Raw genomic sequence first — 21,709 nt, forward strand, 5'->3', positions numbered from 1 at the left:
GAACATTCTCTTAACCACAGAAGCCCCTTTCTCCAGTCAGTTTGCAAGTCTAGGTGGTCGCCTGGAAGGAGGCACACCAGGCAAAGGCAAAGCAAACTATCTTTAAGCTAGAGTTTGAGTGAACTGTGAGTGCCCAAATCTACACAAGTGGAGAAGGTTCTGTTTTCCTCTTAGAACAGAGGTAACTCCAAGGTCCTGGACTTGATCTTGGAGCTGAATAGTTTCATCGGTTTGGGAAAAAAAAAAGTCCTTTTTTGGGTGTTCATTCTTTTGCTAATTTTTTCCACCCCCCCATAAAGCTGAGACATATTGCTCAGAAGTAGTTGGGCATCTAATTGGCATCCCATAGGGATTTGAGTGTTTTGTCTCCAGTACAGAGGACTTTGAAGTTATGAATGACTCTTGCTAGTCCCCACCTGCTCACTTAGCCCACACAGATAGCCCTTCTTTTCATAACAGTGACAGTCCCTTGTCATTCTATGGGATTATGGTTTCCCAGAAGCTTTCACTCCTGTGCCTTTGTTCTCCATACCCAAGCACAAATGTATTCACCTGCTTCCTGTCCCACTTCTCTCTCCTTTTGATGGCTTCTCATTGTCTCAGAAACTGCTCAGAAACCCAAACTCCTTAGCTTTGCTAATATGACACTCACAGGACTGCTCCATCTTCTAGCCTTTGCTTTTTTTTTTAAATTTTATTTTATTATGTTAGTCATCATACATTACATCATTAGTTTTTGATGTAGTGTTCCATGATTCATTGTTTGTGTATAACACCCAGTGCTCCATGCAGTACGTGCCCTCCTTAATACCCATCACTGGGCTAACCCATCCCCCCAGCCCCTTCCCCTCTAAAACCCTCAGTTTGTTTCTCAGAGTCCATAGTCTCTCATGGTTCGTCTCCCTCTCCGATTTCCCCCGCTTCATATTTTCCCTTCCTACTATCTTCTTCTTCTTCTTTTTTTTTTTTTAACATATAATGTATTATTTGTTTCAGAGGTACAGGTCTGTGACTCATCAGTCTTACACAATTCACAGTGCTCACCATAGCACATACCCTCCCCAATGTCCATCACCCAGCCACCCCATCCCTCCCACTCCCCACCACTCCAGCAACCCTCAGTTTGTTTCCTGAGATTAAGAATTCCTCATATCAGTGAGATCATTTGATACTTGTCTTTCTCTGATTGACTTATTTCGCTTAGCATAATACCCTCTAGTTCATCCACGTAGTTGCAAATCTAGCCTTTGCTTTTGAGACTCCTCGTTCTACTGAACTCCCTTGACTCTTTTCCTTTAGGTCTCTGTATCTCCTCTTTCCTCTGCCAGGATGCTCTCCATCTTCCTTTTACCTGCCCTTTTTTGCTCTTCCTTGAGATTTCTGCTCTCCCTCAGCTTCTGGGAAGTTTCCCCTCATCCTGCCAGCACTGCAGTCATTGCCCATCCTCTGCGCTTCTCTACCTCCTGTCCAATCACCATACTTAAGATAGGATGTTTAGGTTGTATAAGACTGATGAATCACAGACCTGTACCGCTGAAACAAATAATACATGATATGTTAATTAATTGAATTTAAATTAAAAAAATGAACATAAAAAAAGATAGGATGTTTAGGTGTTTACTTGGCTTCTTCCTCTGCTGAGCTCTAAGCTTTGTGAAAGCAGCTGTCTAGACCTTGTTTGTTGTTGTGTTTCCCTTAAATTTAAATACAGTGCCTGGCACATGGTAGGCTCCATTAAATGTTTGTTGGATGAACAAATTTCCCTGTGAAGTGAGTGGAATAGCACTTAATCTCCTTCCACATCCCCACCCCTTTAGGGCATGGTGGGTGGAGGATAAAGACTTCCCACAAAGTCACACAAGTGCTGGTAGAAGCTGACTGAGGACCTGGCTTCCACCAGAGGAATGTACGTTGCATTGGAAGATCCTGCAGAAATGGCTGACCCAGCGCATTTCTTTCCCTGCTGGGTCTGTGATGAAGAAAACAAGCTGACAAAGATGCTTCTGGTGGGTGGGCAGTTACGCTGAGTTGTGGCAGCTGGGTGAATGGGTTTACCAACATGTGATCCTCTCTTCACCCTCCCACTCCCTTCCTGTTCACAGCATCAAGCCGAGCTCCCAGCCCCCGGTTCAGGCCGGAGATGATGAGAAGAACCAGAGGACGATCACTGTCAACTCTGCGCATATGGGGAAGGCGTTCAAGGTTATGAATGAACTGCGGAGGTACTTTTCCTCTTTTGCCTGTGCCCTTTTGGGAAGAACTTATTGGGTGAGCGTCATCAGTGACTGAGAGCAGAAGTCAGAACACCACCTTGTGAATTCTCACTCTTCCCCACCTACTCTCAGTCACTTGGCTTCCCCTTCACGCTCCAGGCTAGATAGAAATGGCTTTCAGAAAGTGCTCTCTTTTCTTTGTATTTATTTAACACCTTTCATTTTACTCCTTAATCACAGGGGAATAATTTTTTTTATGGTTGTAGCAGCTCTGTTCATAAACTTGGTTTCCAACCAAACCAATAATAGGATGATTGCAATACTGTTATATAGTTGCAGATTAAAGATTGTGGATGCTACACATGTTTTTTTTGGCCTCCTCTCATTCCTTTGTCTAAACTTAGCTTATTACGACAGCTGAGTAAGTGGAAGAATACCTAGCTTCTTCAATGCAATTTAACTCTCCAAAGAAAGAAATGAAATGCAAATGGGCTCATCCTCTGTGAGCTAACGTTGAGGGATGTGCAAGCTATTTATAAGGCTGATAAGTACATTTGGTGAGCTTGTTGCAAGGCAGGTTCAGGACACTGAACATGTTTTTCTGTACAAAGGCTGTACACCCAATCTCCTCCTTACCAGAGAACCCAGAAGCCTCCTTTGCCCACGGCATTATTTACAGCATACTTCACCCTATTGTGAGCTATAATTGTTAATCTCCCTCTTTTCTCTGTCATTTATGAGCTCCCTGAGGGCAGGGGCAACTTCTGAATCATTCTGATCTCTAGCACCTGGTACTTCATGGGGGCCTCAAGCATTTACTAAGGATGCCTAGAGGCACTGATGAGACTCTGGGATGGATATGAGTGAAAAATGTAAATAGTTCAATGAAAATAATTTTCTTACAGTACGGAATAGGTGTTATGAATGAGAAATGCATCAGGTGCTTGTCAGGTGACAGATATGCAATAATTATTTGTTCCCGAAAGGCTGCTATGAAAGCAAGTATGTCATACTACAACTTTGGAGAACACTTTCTAAAGGGGATGATGTTTGAGCTAAATCTTGAAAGACAAGTGAGAGTTAAAGAAATGACAAGTGGTGGGATTAGGGGGAAGTCTTCCAGGCAGAGAAAATGGCATAAGTAAAAGGTCATATAGCTAAAGATGTGTTTGTTGAGTAAGGGGTTGAACTGCTTTTAAACAAAAATTCTATCTGGTTCTGTATTTGTTTCCTCATTTCCCCTTTCTGCAGGACCCAGTCTTTGGCATTAAAAACAAGTTAAACTAAATTTGTCTTATGCACTACTGCTTGGTTTTTATTAGGCCTCCTGCCAGATTTCCTGGAAGCTCTACCTGCAGTTGTCTGAGGCAGTGGGCAGTGCTGATGTTCATGCTTACGGGTACAATTCTCTGGTCACTGAAGACTTTGTGTTTTGTTCAATGGATACTAGTGACCTTCCTCATTTAGTTCCCTTCGGTATGGTTTGTGTCGTTTGTCTGATGTAAGATTCCAGGTCTCCATACAAACAACCTAAATTTACATTTCAAGGAACTAGAAAAAGAAGAACAAGCTAAGCCCAAAGTTATCAGAAGGAAGGAAATATTGAAGATTAGAGCAGAGATGAATGAAATGAGACTGGAGAGACAATAGAAAAAAAAAATCAATGAAAGTAATAATTGGTTTTTTGAAAAGATAAATATAACTTTAGCTAGATTAACCAAGGAAAACAGAGCAAAGACTCAAAATTAGAAATGAAGGAGGATATTACAGCTGTTACCATGGAAATACAAATGATCATAAGAGGCCTCTATGAACAATTGTATGCCAACAAATTGGATAATCTAGAGGAAATGGATAATATCCTTGACACCTACAGCCTGCGAAGACTGAATCATTAAGAAATAGAAAATTTGAACAGACCAGTAATGATTAAGGAGATTGAATCAGTAATCAAAAATCTCCCAGTAAAAAAAAGCCCATGACCAGGTGGTTTCACTGGTGAATTCTACCAAATATTTAAAGAAGAATTAATGCCAGTCCTTCTCAATTCTTCCAAAAAACTGAAGAGGAGGGAATACCCTCAAACTCATTTTAACAAGGCCAGCATTACCCTGATACCAAAGCCAGATAAGGACACTACCAGATAAGAAAACTACAGGCCAGTATTCCTGATGGATATTGATGTAAAAATTCTCAACAAAATACTAGGAAACTGAATTCAACAGTACGTTAAAAGGATCATCTACCATGGTCAAGTAGGATATATCTCTGTAGTATAAGGATGGTTCGTTCAACATATGCAAATCAATAAATGTGATACATCACATTAATAGAGTGAAGGAAAAAAAATCATATGATCCTCTCAATAGATGCAGAAAGTGTTTGACAAAATTCAGTATCCTTTTATGATGAAAACTCCCAACAAATTGGAGATAGAAGGAACATACCTTAACGTAAGAAAGGCCATATATGACAAAGCTACAGCTGCCTTCATACTTGATGGTAAAAGTTTGAAAGCTTTTCTTCTGAGGTCAGGAACAAGACCAGGGTGCTTACTCTCACCATTCCTATTGAACAAAGGACTGGAAGTCCCACACAGAGCAGTTAGTCAAGAAAAAGAAAGAAAAGGCATTCATATTAAAAAGGAAGAAGTAAGGTTGTTTCTGTTTGCAGATAACATGATCCTATTTATAAAAACCCTAAAGATGCCACCAAAAAACTCTTAGAACTGAGAAACAAATTTGTTAAAGTTACAGGATACAAAATCAAAATATAAAAATCACTTGCATTTCTATACACGAACAATGAGCTATCTGAAAAAGAAAGAAAACAATTCCATTGACAGTAGCATCAAAAACAGTAACATATTTAGGAATTTAACCGAGGAGGTGAGTGATGTGTACACTGAAAACTATTATACATTTTTGAAAGAGATTGAAGAAGACAAAAATAAATAGACAGTATCCCAGTTTTATGGATTGGAAGAATTAATATTGTTAAAATGTCCGTAATACCCGAAGTCATGTATAGATTCAGTGCAACCTCTATCAAAATTCAAATGCCATTTTTTTTGCAGAAATAGAAAAAAGTTCTAAAATTGTATGGAATCAGAAATGACCCCGAATAGCCAAAGCAGTATGGTAAAGGCAGAGCGAAGTTGGAGATACCACATTTTCTGATTTCAAACTATATCACAAAGTGTAGCAATCAAAACAGTATGGTACAAACACCGACCAAGGAACAGAATTGAGAGCCCAGAAATTAACCAACACATATATGTCAACTAATATTTGACAAAGAAGCTAAAATACTTAATGGAGAAAGGTAGTCTCTTCAATCACTGGTATTAGGAAAACTGGACAGACGCATGAAAAATAATATAATTGGACCTCTTTCTTACCCCACTCACAGAAGTTAACTTGAAGTGGATTAAAGACTTAAATGTAAGACCTAAAACCCTATCTCTCCTAGAAGAAAACAGGAAAATCCCAATTTATACATGAAAGCATTAGATACCATTTTTTAAAATCACAGAATCCACAGAAGTAGTGTTTTCCCAGTGATTTGGGCATCTCTTAGCCCAGTTAATTTTCACATAAAATTAACCATTACAATCTTGTTCTTCCTTTTTTCATTTTTTTTTTTTTTTCCAAATGGAGCACAATCTGTATATGTTTTGCCAGGAAATCTCTAGTGCAGGTTTAGACATAGATTTCCCATTTATTTTTCTTTTAATTTAAAAAATTTCCGTTTTTCTTTTTCTTTTTTTTTGGGAAAGGAATATATTATAGAACATTTAGAAAGTACGGATGAGCAAAAAGTCATCTATAATTTTAATACCCAGTGGTTACCATTGTTAACACTTGGGAGAATATTTTTCTTTAAAACATGTCTCAACCAGATTTTTTCTCTTTTTGACAGAGACACAGCGAGAGAGGGAACACAAGCAGGGGGAGTGGGAGAGGGAGAAGCAGGCTTCCCGCCGAGCAGGGAGCCCGACGCGGGGCTCGATCCCAGGACCCTGGGATCATAACCTGAGCCGAAGGCAGAGGCTTAATGACTGAGCCACCCAGGCGCCCCAGATTTTTTCTCTTAACACTGTATTGAACAAGTTTTTTTCCCTTAAATTTCTTTTTTTTATTTTAAGTAAATTCTGTGCCATACGTGGGGCTCCAACTCAAAACCCTGTGATCAAGAGTCGCATGTGCTACCCACTGAGCCAGCAAGGCACCCCTATATTGAACAAGTTTTTCTATGTCACTAACTGTTCTACAATGTTAATTTAAGTGGATGAATGATTTTATATATTTTTGGTTAATTTTTGAAAAACAGTTCCTTGTTGTTAGATGTCTAGGTATTCCAATCCCTCATGTAAATAGCACCCGCAGTAATTATGTTGGGAGCAATACAGCATAGTGGTCACAAGCATAGACCCTGAAGGCAGGCAGCCTGGTTTCAGATTTTGGCTCCAGGAGTCCAGTTCTGTGACCCTGTACAAGTTAATTAATGTCCCTGACCTCACTTTTGTCAACCATAAAATGAAGCTAATAATAGTTCCAGGGTTGCTGGCTTGTTAAGAGGATTAGTAAGTCAAGTGCTTAAAACTGTGATAGCACATATATTACTGTTGTTAAATACTGGTGCACGTTCACAGTTATTTCTATAGAATTAAGTCCTTACAAGTAGAATTGCTGATTTCAACAGCGTGTAGCCTGGTAATCATAATACCTGTTCCTTTGATATTGTCATGAAGCCCTGGCACGTAGGGAACGTTCTGTGTCTGTTAGCTATCATTATGATGGTGATGATGTGCTAAGCGCTGTGCTCAGTTGCAGGAATATGGCAGTAGATTAGAGAGTGAAAGTTTTGTTCTCAATGAAGCTTGCATTCTAGTGGTGTTTAAAAATTTTATCAAATTCTATATTTCATGGCTTTTAAATTCTTTTAATTTCTAAGGTATTAAAGATATGGCTAATTTTTAAAACTAGAGTGGAATGGGTGAGTGAGGGAGAGAAAGGGAGCCTGAAAAGACACTTTATTGATCTGGGTGAGTTTAATGTGAACTGGAGGGAGGTGTACTTTGTTTGGATAAAGGCCTGGTAAAGCATCTTACCATCCAGCGACTAAGCTAATGAAATGTTACATGATATTCCAGGGACCTGGGGTTATTTCTTGCACTGTTTTCACATCTTCCTCCCTCAGTTTTAAGCTATTTTAGTTCACATACACATGTTCTATGCAATTTATGAATCACACAATTCATGAGTTTCCTATTCTTTTTACTTCCATGGTTGAGAATGGGCTGTTGGCATGGTAACCACCTAGTCTTCCTCTTCCTTTTGCATTTTATCGCTCTGCTCTCGTCAGACCAATAGCAGCTTCTGGGCAGCAGAGTCCTAATAGCTCTTTGGTTCCTGATTTACCAGCCAGCCAGCAAAAGTGGGGATATGGTTCTTTTTGGAATTGCACCCTGGTTCATTCCTGAAAAGGAGAGACAGTCTCTTCTATCCCATTTTGACAGTTTTAACCATCACAAACAGTTCTCTGCCCTCATCCTTTTTTTTTTTTTTTAAGATAATCTGCCACTATGCCTGTATTATTAGTAATGAACCATCTTAGCACATTGCTTTCTGTTTCTCTTTTTTTTTTGGTAATGGCTTTATTAAGATGTAATTCATATGCCATACAATATGACCCATTTAAAGTGTCAATTTAATGGCTTTTAGTATATTCACAGAGTTGTGCAACTCACGGTTGATTTTAGAACATTTTCATCATCCCCTCCAAAAAAAATCCTATACTGTATATTTTAGCAGTAATTGCACTATTCCCCCATCCCCCCACCATTAATCTATTTTCTGTCTCTATGGATTTGCTTATTTTGGAATTATGTAATACATGTCTTGTGTGACTTCTCTCTTCTTTTTTTTCCTCATTCAACTTTTGTTTTGATGGTTCTCAAAATTCTGTGACAGATTCTTGGTCAGGTTATTTCCATTAAAAAGTACTGATTTTAAAAACTAATAACTAATTTTTTTATTATGTTCAGTTAGCCAGCATATAGTACATCATAAGTTTTTGTTGTAGTGTTCAACGATTCATTAGTTGTGTATAAAACTGCCACACACACACACACACACACACAATAGATGGTCCACAAAATATTCTCCTTTCCTTCTGAAGGTTTTACGATGCACTGTTATCATTAACCAGTCTTTTACTATTAAACTTAAAAGGCCAATTGACACAAACAGTTCTGAGACCGTTCTTCCACCACTGATTAAGACTGACCTGGCAGGTATTGGGGATAATATTCATTTAGCCTTCTGAGCTTTCTGGGCAGATGTGGTGACCTTGCCAGCTCCAGCTGCCTTCTTGTCCACTGCTTTGATGACACCCATAGCAACTGTTTGTCTTATGTCACGAACAGTAGGATGGTCCAGAGTAGGGCAGTCAGAGAAGCTCTCAACACATAGGCTTGCCAGGAACCGTATCAATGATGGCAGCATCACCAGATTTCAAGTACTTGGGACCATCTTCCAGCTTTTTTCCAGAACGACCATCTATTCCTTCAGCTCAGCAAACTTGGAGGCAGTGTGAGCTTTGTGACAATCCCGCACAGATACATATCCAGCACTGATTTGGCCTGGATGGTTCAGGATAATCCCCTGAGCTGTGAAACCAGCTGCTTCCATGGGTGGGTCATTTGTGCTGTCACCAGCCGCATTGCCATGACGAACATCTTTGACAGATATGTTCTTGACGTTGAAGCCCACATTGTCCCCAGGAAGAGCCTCACTCAAAGCTTCATGGTGCTTTTCAACAGACTTTCCTTCATTTGTAACATTGATTGGAGCAAAGATACCACCATGCCAGGTTTAAGAGCACCAGTCTCCACTCAGCCCACAGGGACAGTACCAATACCACCAATTTTATAGATGTCCGGGAGGGGCAAACACAAGGGCTTGTCAGTTGGAAGAGTTGGTGGCAGAATGCAATCCAGAGCTTCAAGCAGTGTGGTTCCACTGGCATTCCCAACTTTACTGGTGACTTTCCATCCCTTGAACCAAAGCATGTTAGCACTTGGCTCCAGCATGTTGTCACCGTTCCAACCAGAAATTGGCACAAATGCTACTACCCTGTCGGGGTTGTAGCCAGTTTTCTTAATGTAGGTGCTGGCTCCATTAACAGTTTCCTTGTATCTCTTCTGACTGTAAGGTGGCTCAATGGAATCCATTTTGTTAACACCAACAATTAGTTCTACACCTAGTGTGTAAGCCAGAAGAAGGGCATGCTCATGGGTCTGCCCATTCTTGGAGAAACCTGCTTCAAATTCACCACCAGCAGCAGCAACGATCAGGACGGCAGTCAGCCTGAAATATACCTCTAATCATGTTTTTCATAAAGTCTCTGTGGCCTGGGGCATCAGTGATGGTCACATAATACTGGCTGGTCTTGTATTTCCACAGGGAGATATCAGTGGTGATACCACATTCATGTTCAGCTTTCAGTTTTTCCAAGACCCAGGCATACTTGAAGGAGCCCTTTCCTATCTCAGCAGCTTCCTCAAATTTTTTGATAGTTGTTTGTCAATCCCACCACATTTGTACATCAGATGACCAGTAGTGGTAGGTTTGCCTGACTGCATGTCCAGTGACGATGATGTTGATAGGAGTCTTTTCCTTTCGCATTTTGATTTAGGTTTAGTGGTGGTTTTTCATGACACCTGTGTTCTGGCGGCAAACCCATTGTGAAAAAGCTTTGTGACTTCTTTCTCAGGATAATGTTTTCAAGGGTCATCCATGTTGTAGCATGTCTCAGTATTTCATTTCTTTTTATTGCTGTATAATAATGCATTGCATGGGTATACCACATTTGAGGCCAGCCATCTGGTTGTTATGAATAATGCTGCTAGGAACATTCACTTACACATTTTTGTGTGGATGCATGTTTTCATTTCTTTTGGTTGTATACCTTTTGGTGGCTGGGTCATACGATAACTACCTGTTTAACTTTTGGAGGAACTGCCAGACTGTTTTCCAAAGCACTGCACCACTTTACGTTTCTACCGGCAGTGTATAAAGGTTTCAACTTCTTCATATCCTTGCCAACACTTGTCATTTTTTGTGTTTTTGATTATAGCCATCCTAGTGTCTGAGGTAATATCTCATTGCGGTTTTGATTTGTATTTTTCTCTTATCATTAATGATGTTGAGCATCTTTTTATATGCTCATTGGCCATTTCTATATCTTATTTGGAGAAATGCCTACTTAGATCCTTTGCCTATTTTTAAGTTGGGTTATATGTCCATTTTTGAGTTAAGAGGGTTCAAGGTCTTTAGACATTCCACAAGCCTCTTTTCAGATATATGATATGCAAAGTTTTTCTTTCGTTGTTTGGGTTGTCTTTTCACTTTTTTGATATCCTCATGGTGTGTTTGGAAGCACAAAAGTTGTAAATTTTGATGTCTAATTTATCTGTTTTTTTCTTTTGTTGTTTATGGTTTTGGTGTCCTGTGTAGCGAACCATTGCCTAATCAGAAGTCATGAAACTCTACCCCTATGTTTTCTTCTAAGAGTTTTATAGTTTTAGCTCTTATATTTAGGTCTTTGATCTATTCTGAGTTAATATTTGCATATCATGTGAAGTAGGGGTCCCTTATTTTTTGTATATGATACCCAGTTGTCCTAGCACCATTTGTTGAAAAGACTTTTTTCCAAAAAAGAAAAGAAAAGACTTTTTTCCCCTGAATTGAATAGTCTTGGCACCCTTGTCAAAAAGCCATTGACTGGGGGCGCCTGGGTGGCTCAGTTGGTTAAGTGTATGCCTTTGGCTCAGGTCCTGATCTAAGGGTCGTGGGATCCAGTCCCGCATTGGGCTCCCTCTCAGTGGGGAGTCTGCTTCTCCCTCTCCCTCTGCCCTCCCCCCTGCTCATACTCTCTCTCTCTCTCAAAAATAAAAAAAAATCTTAAAAAAAAATCCATTGACTGTTTTGTGCAGCAAAGGAAATCATCAACAAAATGAAAAGCCACCCTAATGAGTGGGAGAAGATACTTTCAAATGATAAATATGATAAGAGGTTTATATCCAAAAGATATAAAGAACTTCTACAGCTCAACACCAGAAGAACTGGATGCCTGGGTGGCTCAGTCGGTTAAGTGTCTGCCTTCAGCTCAGGTCATGATCCCATGGTCCTGGGATCAAGTCCCGCACTGGGCTCCTTGCTCAGCGGGGAGCCTGCTTCTCCCTCTATCTGCTCTGCCTGCCGCTCCCCCTGCCTGTGCTGTCTCTCTCTCTCTGACAAATAAATAAATAAAATCTTAAAAGAAAAAAAAAAAAAAAACACCAGAAGAACAAATGATCTGATTAAAAATGGGCAGATGATCTGAATATATATTTTTCTTTTTTTTTTTAAAGATTTTATTTATTTATTTTGAGAGAGAGAATGAGAGAGAGAGAGCACATGAGAGGGGGGAGGGTCAGAGGGAGAAGCAGACTCCCTGCTGAGCAGGGAGCCCGATGCAGGACTCGATCCTGGGACTCCAGGATCATGACCTGAGCCGAAGGCAGTTGCTTAACCAACTGAGCCACCCAGGCGCCCTGAATATATATTTTTCTAAGGAAGATATACACATGGCCAACAGACACATGAAAAGATGCTCAACGTCATTAATCTTCAGAAAGTACAAATCAAAACCACAATGAGATATCACCTTATACGAGTCAGAATGGCTAGTACCAAAAAGACAAGAATGTTGGTGAGGATGTGGAGAAAAGGAACCCTCGTGCACTGATGGTGGGAATAGAAATTGTTACAGCCACTGTGGAAAGCAGTGTGCAGGTTCCTCAAAACATTAAAAATAGAAATACCATATAATCCAGTAATTCCACTACTGGGTATTTACCTATAGAAAATGAATACACTAATTTGAAAAGATATGTGCACCCCTGTATTTATTCCAACATTATTTATAATAGCCAAGATATGGAGACAACCTAAGTGTCCGTTGATAGATGAATGGATGAAGAAGTGTGTGTGTGTGTGTGCGTTCCATTATGCATATGTATATAGACTGGAATATTACTCAGCCATAAAAGGGAGATGTCATTTGTGACAACATGGATAAAACTAGAAGGTATTATGCTGAGTGAAATAAGTCAGACAGAGAAAGCCAAATACCATATAATTTCACTTATATGTGGAATCTAAAAAAAACATGAATTGAAAAACCCCTCAAAACAGACACAGGCTTGTAAATACAGGGAAAAAATTGGTGGTTGCCAGAGGAGAGGGGAGTGGGGGAATGGACAAAATAGGTAAAGGGAATTAAGAGGTACAGACTTCCATTTCTAAAGTAAATTAGTCATTGAGATGGAAGGTACAGCATAGGGAATAAAGTCAGTAATATTATAATAATGTGGTATGGTGATAGATGGTACCTACAGTTATTATGGCGAGCATTGTGTAATGTGTAGAATTGTTGAATCACTATGTTGTATTCCTGAGGCTAATACAACATTGTATGTCAATTATATGTCAATAATAAGCATTTAAAAAAATAAATGATAAAATTTTTTAAAAATGAATTGACTGTAAATATGAGGGTTTATTTCTGGATTCTCTATTCTATTGATCTCTATATCTGTCCTTATATTATTACTACGCTGTCTTTAGCTTTGTGGTAAGTTTTGAAATTGGGAAGTGTGAGTCCTTCACCTCTGTTCTTTTTCAAGATTGTTTTGGCCAATCCAGGTCCCTTGCATTTCCACATAAATTTTAGGTTCAGCTTGTCAGTTTCTGCAAAGAAGCCAGCTGGGAGTTTGATATAAATTGTGTTGAATCTGTAGAACAATTTGGGGGATTATTGCCATTTAACAATATTAAGTCTTTCAATCCATGAACACTGGAGGTCTAGGTCTTCTTTAATATCTTTCTTTCTTTCTTTTTTTTTTTTGGTGGGCAGCAAAGGAAAGTTTATTGAATGATAGTACAAAGCTCCCAAAGAGGGAGGGGACTTGAGAGGGTTGCCCTCTTTAATTTCTTTCAGCTGTGTTTAATAATTTTAGAGAATAGGTTTTGTACTTCTTTTGTTAAGTTTATTCTTAAGTATTTATTCTTTTTGATGCTATTATAAATGGAATTTTTCTTAATATCATTTTTTGTTCATTGCATGTGTATAGAAATACAGTTGATTTTGTTTATTGATATTATATTCTGCAACCTTCTTAAACTCATTTGTTTTAATTTTTTTTGGTGTATTTCTTATAGGATTTTCTATATATGAGATCATGTCATGTATGAATAGAGATAGTTTTATTTCTTCCTTTTCAATTTGCATGTTTTTCATTTTCATGTTCTATTTCATTTTCTTGCTTAATTGCCCTGGCTAGCAATCCTAATCTTCTCTTACTTATCAGTAGTATTTGGTATAGTTGGTTATTCCTTGCTTTTTTGTAGCCCTCTCTTCACTTGACTTAATGGACACCATGCTTTTTTTGGTTTTCCTCCTGTCTCACTGTTACTTTCTCATTTCTTTAGCTGGTTCTTTCTCTTCCCTCTGACCTCTTAACCATCTCCCACCTTTGAAATTAAGACTCATGTATCCATTTCCCTACTTGATAAACCCTACTTAGATGTCTAATATGCAGCTCAAATTTAACCTTAACAGTTTTAACTTAACTGCTAATCTTAAATGAAGTGTTTTGTGGAAAAAAAGAAATGTTAACATTTACTGAATGCTTACTATTAGCACTATTCATTATCTTGTTTATAACACATCTGAATTCTGATATCCAGGGGACACGCACCATGGTCACTCTGATTCCAGGGCCTGAGCTCCTTCCTAACAGCTATCACAAAGTATATAGCCCTACTTTTTTCTTCTTGAGATTGTTCTTTGGAGTAGTGTGTGTTACACAGGTACAGTAGTCTGTACCTCTTAATTCCCTTTACCTATTTTGTCCATTCCCCCACTCCCCTCTCCTCTGGCAACCACCAATTTTTTCCCTGTATTCACAAGCCTGTGTCTGTTTTGAGGGGTTTTTTAATTCATGTTTTTTTTAGATTCCACATATAAGTGAAATTATATGGTATTTGGCTTTCTCTGTCTGACTTATTTCACTCAGCATAATACCTTCTAGTTTTATCCATGTTGTCACAAATGACATCTCCCTTTTATGGCTGAGTAATATTCCAGAAAAAAAGAATCCTATAAGATTTCTAATAAATGGAATTAGAAATGCTTCTGAGCCATGCAGTGCTTTAGAGCTTCTTTTCTTTTTCATACAGAGTGGATACACTCCAGTGTGCAGACAGGCTTTACTATTCCCAGGGAAAGCTGACATTGAGTTTCTGGCGAGTTTGTCTTGGTCACTTTCCTAGGCTGCAGTTTTTCTAGCCTTGAGATACACTTCCAGTCCATCAGAACCATTCTCATTCATTTGTTTAACTGGATTCTCCATCTTTATTCCTCATTCCTTCTTGTCTCTTTCCCATTTGTTCGTGAACAATCAGCTCCTCTGGGTTTGTGCAAGACATCCCACTCTGACATTTCCCTTTTCAGCATCTGGCTCAGCTTTTGCTCACCATTTCTGACTCATCTGTTTTACTTTTCCTTATTAAAATACTGATTATGAGAACAACAACAACAACAACAGTTGTACTTTTTGGTCAGTTGTTCTTTTTTTTAAATTGAAGTATAGTTGACAAGTTACTTGTACTTTTAAATAGTAGTGATAAGAGAACTCCATTGTCTCCCTAAAATTTTTAATGAAAGTGAAGTGAAAATGTTGGGAATACATTTTTACAATAAATTTTGGCCAGATCTATAAAGAACTTACCAAACTCAACATGCAAAGAACAAATAATCCAATCAAGAAATGGGCAGAAGACATGAACAGACATTTTTCCAAAGAAGACATCCTAATGGACAACAGACACATGAAAAAGTGCTCAACATCACTCGGCGTCAGGGAAATCCAAATCAAAACCTCAGTGAGATACCACCTCACACCAGTCAGAATGGCTGAAATTAACAAGTCAGGAAACGACAGATGTTGGCGAGGATGCAGAGAAAGGGGAACCCTCCTACACTGTTCGTGGGAATGCAAGCTGGTCCAGCCACTCTGGAAAACAGTATGGAGGTTCCTCAAAAAGTTGAAAATAGAGCTACCCTATGACCCAGCAATTGCACTACTGGGTATTTACCCCAAAGATACAAATGTAGTGATCTGAAGGGGTACGTGCAGCCCGATGTTTATAGCAGCAATGTCCACAATAGCCAAACTATGGAAAGAGCCAAGATGTTCATCAACAGATGAATGGATAAAGAAGATGTGTATACACACACACACACACACACACACACACACACACACACACACACACACTGGAATATTATGCAGCCATCAAAAAGAATGAAGTCTTGCCATTTGCAACGACGTGGATGGAACTGGAGGGTATTATGCTGAGCGAAATAAGTCAATCAGAGAGAGACATGTATCATATGATCTCACTAATATGAGGAATTCTTAATCTCAGGAAACAAACTGGGGGTTGCTGGAGTGGTGGGGGGGGGGAGGGAAGGGGTGGCTGGGTGATGGACATTGGGGAGGGTATGTGCTGTGGTGAGTGCTGTGAATTGTGTAGGACTGTTGAATCACAGACCTGTACCTCTGAAACAAAGAATACATTATATGTTAAAAAAAAAGAAGATAGTAGGAAGGGAAAAATGAAGGGGGGGAATCAGAGGGGGAGACGAACCATGAGAGACTGTGGACTTAGAAACAAACTGAGGGTTCTAGAGGGGAGGGGGGTGGGGGAATGGGTTAGCCTGGTGATGGTTATTAAAGAGGGCACGTTCTGCATGGAGCACTGGGTGTTATACGCAAACAATGAGTCATGGATCACTACATCAAAAACTAATGATGTAATGTATGGTGATTAATATAACATAATAAAAAAAACTAGCCTGTTCTCAGATGGCATTTGCAATCTTATTTGGTCCCCATGGTCAATGGACATCCACTAAGAAAGATGAGAATACTGTGGTGAGATTGTTTGTCCATGTTCTCATAGCCAGTTAGGGGCAGAGCCAGTTCTCTTCCCAGTTGAGCTGGTTTATTCTGATAAAATTTATATTTAGAGCCTGCTGTCCACTGTAGGGTGAGGTCCCATCCCCAGGTTTTGCCTCTTGCTGCTCGGAGGTCTCACCCTTCCCAGAAGCCCCCTCATGGGGACTTTATTCTTTTCACCTTTCCCTCTTGGGGCTAACTGATCTTCTGTTGTTTTCTCTTTCAAAGTATCAGCCAATCATGAGTCATTATGGTAGTATATCCAGAGTCAGAACTAGATTCAAGACTCAGCCTTCCGTGGTTTTGGGCCACCTCTCTGAACGTCATAGATCATCTGGCATTTACAGCTCTAGCCTTTTCAGGCCTTATGATTCTATTTCTCTGATAAGCAGTCTTGGACTAATGTCTGAATAGTTGGCAAAGGTTTAATATGCGACACCAGGGCTGACAAATAGGTAGCTTCTATTCCATCAATTGATCCTGGCAGACTCATTATATTCATCTTATTGCTCTCACATGGAGCCTAGTCATGACTCAGACTTTTCAGTCCAGTGTAGTGCACTAAGTAACCACTGCCACTGGATCGCAGTTGACATGTGTTTGTCCTGTCTTCCCTCCCACCTCTAGTGCTTCACTCTGAAGGAGGGATTAGTGGTGACCGGGTTACCTTGGATGTTAGGAACATGGGTTCTGGAATTTAGCTACCTCCATTCAAGTCTTGTTTCCACTACTCCCTTTTTGTATGAACTTGAGAAAATTACTTAACTTCTCTGGGCCACAGTTTCCTTTTTTGTAATATGGAACATAATAATAACCCTATCTCTTGGGGTTTTAGAGAGGAATGAATGAAATATTAGGTATAAAAAAGTGCTTAGAACAGTGCCTAGCACATAGAACTTAATAAATGTTAACTATTGGAAGGCTGGTGGGAGAAAAATTCTTGGGTTGAAACGGTCTTGTGGAACCTTTTCAATCTTTCAAAGTAGTCTAATATTCATTCTGTCTATGAGTGTGGATTGATCCCTTTTCAAAGTTTATTCATTTATTCATTTATTTAGTAAAAACTTAGGGCTTTCTATATGCTAGGCTTGCAGCCAGGTGTTTAGGATATAACAGTAAACAAGTCCTTTTCAGAGGGCACAGTGTAGTGGGGATGACAAGTAAAAAGGTAGTTACAGTATCCTTAACAATTGCAAGGATTGGAGTTTGCACAGGGTCTTCAGGAGTAACCTTCTTGGTGATAATGTTAAATCTGGGTGGGAAGATGAATACCTGAGGCCTCCAGACCTGGCTTGCCTCTTACCAGTATTTCATAGATATTGGATCCCCTGGGGGATTGTTAATACTTGTTCTCACTGGTGGCACGCCTCGGTGGCATGCTCCTTGGCATTCAGCCAGTCACCCAACGCATAGCCCCAGGCTTTCCCCCTTGCTCTCTGAGCTGCTGTCCTCCCCCCACCCCTTACCATCTCAGTCAGAGCTGCTGGAGTTGAGGAGCAGAGATGTGAAGACAAATGAAGGAGACCTGAATTGGCAGTACGGGGTAGTTGGATCTCTCTGTGTGCCTTAGGAAAGCATGAATGCCAGGTTTATCAGGGACTTGGAAAAGTCGATGAGTTCATCCCCCTGCCTTAACTCGGCACGGCAAATGTCTGTGACAGCCTTGTATGGTGGCAGCGTGGAATCTGGGTGGAAGAAAAACATATCCTTGTGTGGCTGGGGGTGGGCATTGGTGCTGTGACCCATGCTGTCCCCTCACTGGTGTTTTACAGTAAACAGCTGTTGTGTGACGTGATGATTGTGGCGGAAGATGTCGAGATAGAAGCCCACCGTGTGGTCCTGGCAGCCTGCAGCCCCTACTTCTGTGCAATGTTCACAGGTACGGTGAGGGGCAAACAATAACCCACAGTTTCGGGCCCGCAGCCCCGCTGAGGGAATATTTCGGGTGGTGGCATGAGGGGAGGGCGGAGAGAGAATGCTGTGACACTCACTGTGAGGAGCTTCTGTGTGCCAGAGACTATGTTTTGCACCATGGAGGACTTGATGCAACCAGCCTGGTGTGCAGCCCCTTGCCCACTCTGAGGAAAGAAGAGGTAGAATCAGGTTATTAGTTCTCAGACTTTGGCATGCACATCATAATTGTGTAGGGGAGCTTTTAGATGTGTAGGCTCTTGGCTCATCCCCACGCCTCTGATCTTCCATTTTGCAGATGGGAAACACTAAGGCTGAGAAAAGGGAAAGGGACTTGCCCCAGTTCACACAGTAAATGAGTGGAACTCGGTTTCTTGATGCCTGGCCCCATGCTGGACTAGCTTGTCCTTCCCTAGCCATTCCTACCAGGCAAGGTCTTCGAACCTCCTTGGGCCTTTACAGGAGTGTGGAAGAGATTAGGGAGAAGTGGTGGTGGGGCTTGGAGGGGAGAGTAAGACAGGAATTTTCGCCATCTGGCATTCAGTTTCAGCACCTTTGCCAACTTTCTAGAGAGTCCGTGCTTCCTGTACATGCCAAATAGCCCTGTCCAACTAGTTCACATGTGAGACTGAATTCCTTGAAACCCATGGGCGGAACTTCCTGTCTGTAGTACTTCACAGCACCTCCCCTGAGCTATAAATCACTGCTGACCGAGGGCCAGCTGGGCTGGGTGAGACCCTCGGACTGGGTCAGGTGTTCCTTCCCACGATCGCCAAGTACCCAGTGCTGCTTTTGAGCATGGTCACCATCCCTCTGTGTTCTTGTTTGTTTCCTGGGGTCTGCTGTGCCTGTGCTCAGGCGTTTGGTGTATCGGCTGCTTCTCATCCTGCAGTTTTTTTAATTTTTAATTTTTTTTTTTAAAGATTTTATTTGTCAGAGAGAGAGAGGGAGAGAGAGTATGTGCACAAGCAGGGGAGGCGGCAGGCAGAGGGAGAAGCAGGCTCCTCTCTGAGCAAGGAGCCCAATGCGGGACTCGAACCCGGGACCCTGGGCTCATGACCTGAGTCAAAGGCAGATAGATGCTTAACCGACTGAAGCACCCAGGCTTCCCTCATCCTGCAGTTTACTGCTCAGGTGTCTCCTCTGAGAGGCCCCCTCTGACAATCCTTGCCATCGTTCCCCACTATATATTTTTTCATAACATTTGTCTCTGTCTGAAAATCCTGTTGTTGGTTGTTGATGTGTTTATTTATCTTTCTCTCCTCATTAGACTGTAAGCTCCGTGAAGACAGAGGTGTTGTTTACTATCACATCCTAAGCATCTGGTACACAGTAGGAGTCAGATGTTTTTTAAATGAATGAATGAAATGTCTCCACAGTTGATGGTGAGCTTTGAGCATTTGAGCACCATGTCTTGTCACAGTTGAATCCTCAGAGCCAACCACAGGGCATGGTGTTTAGGAGAAGTAAATAAATGAAGTTTGAAAGAATGAATGTGGGCTTGCTAAGAATGGGTGAGTGCAGGCACCCAATTTTTGCTGAATCCTGGGTGAGAGTGGTTCTAGTTGGGGGTGACTTAGCACTTGTGTTTTGAGAGTTCCTCACCTGGGGCTCCCTGTTGGCTCCTCATGTGAAGGAGCTGGTCTCAACTTGGAGCCATGCCTCTCCCAAGCAGACCAAGACACTCTTACCTCACTGTGAGCCTTGGGCTGGGAATTAGTAGCCTGGAAAATGTGGCTTAGAAAACCAGCTAATTTTACTACCTGGAAGGTTTGAGCTGCATTCTCTTTGGCATAGTTTCATACTCTAGTAGTAAGGTTTTTATTTCCTTGTTCCCCTCTCTCCTTCCTCCGTCTCTCTGTCTTTAAAATAATTCATTTTGTTTGTAATAGTTACTTAGCTGCCCCTTCACTAAGTAGCTCTGCCCGTCCTTCTTCTCTTGCCTGTGTGGCTTGGAAGGTCCAGTGTTGAGAGAGGAAATCTGTTTGGAATTGTAGTTTTGGCTCCACTTGTGGCTAATGAGCTTGCCTCTGGGGTAGTGCAAGCGCCTAACCGAAACAAGGTGATTCTGTTAACAGATAGAAAAGATGCTTCTGGAGCAGATCTTGGAGTCTAGTCATTGAAGGGAGGAAAAAAATCAAGAAGAAGACAGTCTAATGTGATGCCCAGCTCAAATCTTCTGTTGAATCTGGTTACTGTCCATCCTTGTATCCTTTCATATATCTAGCCAGCCAGCCAGCCAGCCATCTGCCTGTCTCTCCACCCACCCATCCATCTACCCATCTAAATACTACTCACATATGTTCATTGCAGGAAAAAAAAACGAGAAAATGTAGACAAGCCAAAAAACAAAAATAAAAAATTACATGTAATACAACATACAGATAAGATTATAGTGTATATCCTTTCAGACTTTATATTTGTAAATATGTACAGATACAAAATAATTTTTAAAAAAGATTTATTGAGAGAGAGAGCATGAGCGGGGGGGGGGGGGAGAAGCAGGCCCCCTGGTGAACAGGGAGCCCAATGTGGGGCTCAATCCCAGGACCCTGAGATCATGACCTGAGCTGAAGGCAGATGCCTAACCAGCTGAGCCACCCAGGCACCCCCAAAATAAATTTTTAATATAAATTCATTTTGTATATACACAGTTGATGTAATGTGTATACTTAAAAAAAAGTTGCTGTTCATCGCCCTGGAATGTTCTTCCCACTGCCTCTCTGCCTGTCTAACTCCTTTTCATCTTTCATTACTGCTGAAGCAGCACTTCCTCAGATCAGCTTTCCCATGATCCCCTTGGATTAGGTTAAATTCATTTGCTATTTACTCTTACGATACTTTGTGCTTGTCTTTAGTATTAGTGCTTATCTCATTATTTCCTCAATATCTGATTGCTCTGGTCAGTCAGTTAAGAACTGTACCTGAATTCACTGCTGTGTCCCACTGCCTGACATGATCTTCCATGGAGTAGGTGCTCAATGAAAATTTGCTTAATTGAACCAGCAGTATATGGTCAATATATTTTCATGTCAGTGAAATCACATCTACATCATCATTTTAATGGCTTCATAAGATTCCATCATATATATCCTAATTGAAAATCCATTTCCTCTTTGGTTAGAAAATACAATTCTTTCTAATATTTTGCTACTATAAGTGATACTAGAATGGGTAGCTTTGCCTCTTAATCTTATTTACCTTCTGAATATTTCCTTAGCATAGATCCCTAGAATAAGGGTGTACACATTTTGAAGACTTGTGAGACACATGCCAGAAGTCCACAGTTCTTGGAACAGTTGTACCAGCTTATACTTCCATCAGCAATATATGAGATTTGTGTATTTTTCAAGGCCCCTTGATTTTGCTTAAACCTTGATAAACAGGTACAAACAAAAAGTAACATTGTAAAATTTTATTCTGATGATCAGGTTCAGCTTCAAAATCCATAAATTTAGTCATGAAGAGGCCCAGCTGACTCTCATTTAAGGCCAAAATGAAAAGGAAATAC

At 40.6% G+C, this 21,709-nt stretch overlaps 1 protein-coding gene across 15 annotated transcripts in view; it reads left to right on the forward strand.

Annotated features, from left to right (window-relative positions):
- Nucleotides 1-21,709, forward strand: part of KLHL3 (kelch like family member 3) — a 279,580-nt gene that overhangs the window by 173,889 nt on the left and 83,982 nt on the right. For 9 of the 15 annotated variants that reach the window (XM_032425120.1, XM_032425122.1, XM_032425123.1 and 6 more), the window contains 3 exons: nt 1,818-2,006; nt 2,103-2,222; nt 18,060-18,166. In XM_032425120.1, the coding sequence (XP_032281011.1) occupies nt 2,185-2,222; nt 18,060-18,166 (145 nt within the window). In that variant the 5' untranslated portion in view covers nt 1,818-2,006; nt 2,103-2,184. The remainder of the gene's footprint in view (nt 1-1,817; nt 2,007-2,102; nt 2,223-18,059; nt 18,167-21,709) is intronic. The other 6 variants (XM_032425118.1, XM_032425131.1, XM_032425116.1 and 3 more) reach the window with 2 other exon arrangements.

Source organism: Phoca vitulina, unplaced genomic scaffold (genome assembly GCF_004348235.1).
Source record: "Phoca vitulina isolate PV1807 unplaced genomic scaffold, GSC_HSeal_1.0 scaffold32, whole genome shotgun sequence".
NCBI classification, from domain to species: Eukaryota; Metazoa; Chordata; class Mammalia; order Carnivora; family Phocidae; genus Phoca; species Phoca vitulina.